Source organism: Prosopis cineraria, unplaced genomic scaffold (genome assembly GCF_029017545.1).
Source record: "Prosopis cineraria cultivar Desert tree isolate PC_DT_omini unplaced genomic scaffold, ASM2901754v1 PC14, whole genome shotgun sequence".
Taxonomy (NCBI): domain Eukaryota; kingdom Viridiplantae; phylum Streptophyta; class Magnoliopsida; order Fabales; family Fabaceae; genus Prosopis; species Prosopis cineraria.
The window spans coordinates 27,778,114-27,784,905 of record NW_026555345.1 but is presented as its reverse complement, the minus strand read 5'-3'; the positions used below and the strand labels follow the sequence as shown (position 1 = coordinate 27,784,905).

General features: G+C 29.4%; 1 protein-coding gene across 1 annotated transcript; it reads right to left on the bottom strand.

Moving 5' to 3' along the window:
* Positions 1 to 5,685: 5,685 nt before the first annotated feature.
* Positions 5,686 to 6,733, bottom strand: LOC129292438 (uncharacterized protein At2g29880-like). The gene is made up of 2 exons (XM_054929990.1): positions 6,389 to 6,733; positions 5,686 to 6,267 (listed from the first exon to the last, which is right to left on the bottom strand). Exons 1-2 carry the CDS (start codon positions 6,731 to 6,733, stop codon positions 5,686 to 5,688), a joined length of 927 nt encoding a protein of 308 aa, XP_054785965.1.
* Between the last annotated feature and the right edge of the window lie 59 nt (positions 6,734 to 6,792).

Below are 6,792 nucleotides of genomic sequence, written 5' to 3'. Positions count from 1 at the left end.
GCAAGTCTTATAAAGGTGAAAAAGATATTAACATAACATCAAACTCTAGATCTTAACTGATCATGTTACGCTAACTATATAGAATTAAGTCAAAGATCAAATACAATTACTTGAAGTGAGCAAATATTAAATTATAGTGCTTATCGAATTTTATCTGAAAAAAAAAAAAGGATCAAATCTAAATAGTAAAAAAGATCAAAAAATGAAATTGTAGAAGGATCTAAATGAGAATTAATAAAAATACAAATGATGACATTTTGAAATAAAGGGATAGAAAATAATAGGATAAGAAGTCAATCAATAAATAAATGTTAAGAACATGAATATAGCTGGACCCAAATTGTTTCTCCATTCAAAAAAATCATCCAGAGTCACAAATCCCAACAAAAAATGTCATTGTTTAAGATAATGACAATGAGGCATACAATTATTTTGGAAATGTCTTAATGTAGATTAGAGCTCTAAATTTAGTGCCTATGCAAAACATGCCCCACAAAAATTATGTTCCAATACCTTGTACCTAGATTTTAGTTAAAAGCCTTGATATGCAGAAATACCAATTAAAAGCTACAGAGGAAGTGGAATATTTGTCGGAATATAAGATATCAATTAAAAGCTAGCTTTGATACACAGGGCAAGAATCTATAAATAGATGTGCAAGTAACAAAGTTGAAACTAAGAAAGTGAAAGCAGCACAACATTTTTGAAATTGAGCAGAGTCTCTCCAAACTTTCTAAACCTAATCTTGACAACCCAAAGTATTTTATCATCAAGTAGTCAATCGGATATCAAGGTATTTACTTGCTCCCTATTTCTTATGTGTATCCCCCTTTTTCCAAGCATGATGGAAATGACAGGAACTAAGTTTGAAGGCCTAGCCACCAAATGCCAATATCAAATATGGCTAAGTTTAAATTATCATGTTCCTTTACATCTATTGATTATTTTTCGAAAAGATAAGTGCAGGACAAGATATTAGGATAAATCAACTAAAAACTTAACAATGTTCTGATTAAATAATAGCTAGAGGTATCTCAAGTTTCTCTTGCTAGTCATGTATTGCATTATTTGCCAGTTTGTGAAATTCATCCTCCTTTAATGAAGAATTGTATTCACATCAATCACTATCCAAATGTTATCCAATATGGGAATGCTAGTAAATTATACAACTTCTTGCATAAAATAAGAAAGAAAAACCAATTCAATAACAACTATGGCAGCATAGGCAATATTCAATACTAAAATTTAACCAAGTAACTTAACTATGATGGTTGGTGCAGTTAAGTGACTACAAATGAATTAAACAAACATAAAATTTACTTAAATCTTAAATTGTCAACAATCTACTTCTTCCCCATAAACTAAAGAAAAATTAATAAATAATAAAAGAAATGCAACTGTGAATTATAGATGACTTCTCTCTACTAATTTAAATGGGTCACCAAGAATGATCATTTTTCTTCTCTAGACTGTTCTATAAGCATTATTTTAATGATAATTTATGTGCAATTTTTAATTGCTTACTATTATGTTATCCAATGAAAACATGATAGGTAAATATTTTTGCTTAACTGTAAAAAAGTTCTCATTGTTATCATATATAGATTATCAATGCATGAATAAAGGAAGGAAAAGCATTTGCATGTGCAGATACTTTTATTTGATAACGTTTAATCATTTATTGGAAGTACTCAGCCACTATCACCGTAGTGTATTTTTACCATAAATAGTGAAACAAAATATTATGCCTTCTCTCAAGAGAAAATTGCGTGAAAAAGCATTAAATTAATTTATTTAAAAAACTACTTTGATGAAAGAAAGCTGTATACCTTTAAAATGATTCATGAGTATAGCTTCCAAAACTTACATTTCCATTTATTAAGTCTGTGTAATGCAATTTTTTTGAATCAAACTCTTGTGCGCTGCATTAAATCAAATCAATTTTCAAATACCAAATAAAGCTTATAAATCTATGCATTATTAAATTTGGAATCTCTGCATCACACTGAATGTCTTAAAAATGGCATGGCTTTATAAATCATCATAAGTTAAAAAGTGAAAAATGAACCAACATCACTTGCTATTTTTTATCTTTGCTTAAAAATGAGGAAGAGACTGTTTACCTATAAAATCCAACATCTTTGTGCAGAAAATGACGTTGTTCCACCATTATTTAGCCTTCTCAGTTCCAATAACCTATATATTAACAAAAATATTTTCCACCACAAGACATTGAAGCAATCTGGTAAGTTCAAAAAAGAAAACGTCCTTTACAACCATAGCATTATAGCCAGAATTGTTTCAATAGGACATAAGGTGATTGAATATTGACATTGAGAAAAAAATTCTAACACTAAGAAAATTGTGATTTTACCAATTCAGCCAAAGGTACCTCATTAAAATTATGTATTTCAAATCAAACGCAATAACCAGATCGAGAGTATTGAGCTCTAGCTTCTGAGTGAGGACCTAGTGTATAGCTCCACCAACAAAAACACCCATTGTGCAAGCACAACAAAAGGTGAATTTATTTTTTCAAACCCATGAAATCTTGTGTAGTTTATAATCATTAGAGAGAGGGAATCATACCCAAACCGAGTTCATGGCGAATAAACTCGTACCAAATTCAAGTCATTACTTCAAGTGTAGCAAGGGGAGAATTGATCTTTTCAAATAGATGACGAAGAATATGATAAATAAACAAATTGCGTTGCTCTCAAAGAAATGGAGAAATAGAAAGGCATGTGGTTGGAGTTAATGCTCCCATGGATCTCAATTTTTCCATTTTAAATTTAAAAAAAAAATTAATGAATCACGTCTTTATGAACAATACATCTTATCTTAGATTTCATGTAAAAGCATGAATGTTAAGATTTTTTAAAATTAGTTAAAATTAAAGGCTATATGCGTCTTTAATCATTTAACTTTACATAATGTTTAAGTTTGGTTCCTTAATTTTATAAAATTCTTTTCAATCCTTCTAACTTTAATACCGTTAGTTTCATTAACAAAAAATTCCTACATTAAACTTTTAAATATTGATAAAATATTATTAAATGTTAACGTATTAAGTTTAATTTTTTAAAAAATAATAATTTAAAACTAATGATGTTAAAGTTAAAGGACTAAATAGAAATTTTATAAAATTAAGAGACTAATTTAAAATATTATATAAAATTAGAAGATCAAGTATATACTTTAGCTGTATGTATATATATACACACTTAATGAATCTTATTATATTTTATTTTTATTTTTTATAACCCAAAAAATAGATAATGCAAATCCTACAAACTATTTAAAACTATTAATTAATATAATACATCATATAAAATTTATAAATAGTCATATTATTTATATGTAATGAATGTACTAATTTATTGATTATTAAAACGTCTCTACTTTTTCTTTTTCTTTTCAACTAAAATTCAAAAAAGGGTATATGATGGCCTGGAGAAAAACTAAGGGAGAAAAAAATTTATGAGGTGCAGTATAATATATGCATTGGAATTATTCAAAATAAATTGTCGAACAATGAGAGCCAAATTGCAAAGTACAAATTTGAGACCTCAGTTTTACAGTTGCAAAGCATTTTAACATGCTTCAACTATTGGTCAAGAAGGTGGCCCCAACAAGAAGACTTTTAGCTAGGCCCAAGGTACACCCCGTGCATGTTTTTTTCTCCCCTCCGAAAATCTAAGCCTAGATTGATAGCATGGAAAGGGAAGTGAAAGTAGAAGTGAAACTCAATTTTTTGATTGTTTAGTATGCAAGGATTCGGTTCTTGAAGGAACTTGGTTCCATCACATTATCCAAGGAATTGACTTTCATCCTCATTTCGTACTCTCAATCTCTCTCTTACCATGGACCCAACATTATTGACAATGTTCATCAACATTCATCGACATGGAGGAGGATATGAGGGTGCTTGATTGGCCATGGCAACTCCCAATCACAACTGGAGAGTACCTTTTGGAGGTCAACTGGAGGATATGAACATATGCTTTTAAATTTAAAAAATATTTATAAAGATATTTTTTAATTATCCACCAACAAAATCCTTACATTAGTAACATGATTTAATTTTATGATACATGTTTGTTTTTGAATGTAAGTGAACTTTTACTAAAAGCGAGAATTTGTTGTGTTTCACAAAAATTACATTGAAACAGGTTCAAGCATTGAACACATGATGCAAACTTGTAAAACAATCGCACATGTAGCAATAGATTTGATACATCCAGCTCTCAATCATATTCAAAAAAATAAGCACGAAAAAATGAGTTGATGATTAAATGACAAACTTACTTTAAACTATATGTGTAAAAGTGTCTAGAATTTTAAATTTGTTTTTAATGTAATATCACCTTTCAACTTTTAAAAATAATATAATATTATCTTTATTATTAATAAATGTTATCTTTAACTAGTTGTTGACTAAAAAATTATAAAAAATAATTTAAAAATTATAGAAAATGACTAAACATTTTCTTCATTTCTTTTCTATAGTTTTTTGGCTCATTCTTTATAAATTTGGATACTTTTTTTTGGTAATATTTGTCCTTTAATCATTAGCAATATAGAAAAATATATTAATTTGGAAGATATGATTGATTATAACTATTTATATTTGGGAAAATTCAGTCATTCGTTCCAATAGTTTTGGATGCTTAATTTGCTTTTAGTCCTTATGATTTTTTTAAAAATATTTTTAGTCTTATAGTTTTATTAAGGTTAAGTGATATTTTTTAGCTAGGTCCCCATAATTTCAATGTTTTCAGTATTTTTTTCTGAAAACACTAAGGCCCCGTTTGGTATGATTGAATAGTTTTTGATGGAATTGGAATTGGAATCGGAATCAGAATTGGAATCAGAATTGGAATAGAATTGAATTATAAAAGTATGTTTGGTATGTCAGAAAAATTAGATGGAATCCTTACATTACTTTTGTTTGGTATGCAAGACATGGAAATGGAATTATACTTAAAAGACAAAAATACCCCTATATAAAAATTAAAATAAAACATAATAAAAACTTAATTGTGTACCAATTTTCTTATGTATTTTATATATTAATGAAATATTATATAAATCATAGATTATATCGATAACTATTATTCACTAGCTTGGGCCAAACAAAAAGTTTTATCATCAGAGGGAACATTTTCTTGAAAATAAAATTGACAATGGTTCCCATCCTTTCTACTTTAAAATAAATACACTAACACATAGATTTAGAAGAAAAATGTCAAACAAATCAATTCTACTTCTTATACCAACATATTATATCTAGTAAAATATTTTACAAAAAATATTATAAATATATAAATTATATACAAATATTATATATAATACTATCTTATATCCATATTATAACGTTTTCATGTCACTAAGGATAAAGTTAACTATTTATCACATAAGTAGCATTTGTACAAAATGTCTGACTCAATTTTTTTGCCATATCTTCCAATGCACAATTTACCTACCATGGCAAAACCAAAAAATGAACTAAAGAAGTAGACTTGAGCACTTTACAATCAGACTTCCTATATATAAGGCAGCCACAACTATGTAATCAAAAAGGCTACCAACCATGACAGAGCCAAAAAAATATATCCATCATGGTTTACAATGTAGACTTAGCTACACTATAATACCCAAAAAGAAGCAGCATACATAACACATTTATGCATAAAGTATTTTGCGAACCACAGCTGCCTTAGCCTTATCTGGTAGGTTAGGAAATCCAACAAGAATTTTATCATCACCTATCATTTTAAGATATGCATCAGTGCGCTCATTGTCAGTAAGATCTTCAACCTTCAACAACTCATCATATAGAGCCTCTCTTCGTGCATCTAACATTGCTTCTCGAGCCAACTTGTCTAAACGAGCTCCTAATTGGGCAGAGGAATCCTTGATGTCTTGGGAAGTAGCTGCTAACATCTCTTTAAGTGCCTCAGTCAAAAACTCATCACGATCTTGACTAGTTCTTTTCCTTTTCTTAGACTTAGAAGTGCCAACATTTGTGTTTTCTGATGGATGGTCAGAGAATGTAATTGATGGATCCATCTCTAGTCCAATATCCACAGTATCTTCATCAACATTAGCAGCTATTGTATCAAACTCTGTATAAGCTTCAACCTCATGCACATCATTGCTTGAAAGTGACCCTTTTCCTATAGCTCTATCTTTTCCAAATATAGAGCATAGTGCATCAAAGAGAGGAAAGGGTTTGTTCTTGAAATGAGCAGCTTTTTTATGGCTCTACAAACATAAAATCACATAAAAATATCAATAGCTAGTAAGCTTACAAATTCAAATCTGCATCAATATTTATTATAAGTATAAAGCTGAAGTAAAAAATATTTTTCTAGTAAAGTTTTACCTTAACATACTCATCCCACACTTCCTTGTCTGCTGTAACACATTGTTTGTCAGGGTCCCAACCAAATCCAGATGTGTTTGAGCCATATAACATATCATATATGACCTGCCAACTAGTCTTCAAGGTCTTCAAACGAGATTGAATGTGAGGTACAGCTAGTATCCCACATCCAGGTGACTTCTCCTCTATCATTCTTTGCAACTTCTTTAAACCTCCAGCCTTAAACCCATTATCTGCAACCAAGGTCCCATCATCACGAAGCTGAAGCAAGGATTGCACAAGAAGAGAGTCTTCCTCAGGTGTCCAGACATGATGGGTTGACTTTGTGGAATCGCCACCTGTCATGATCTTACTTAAACAGCAAAAATTATCATTAGTTTTAACATACCATAACACAATCAATT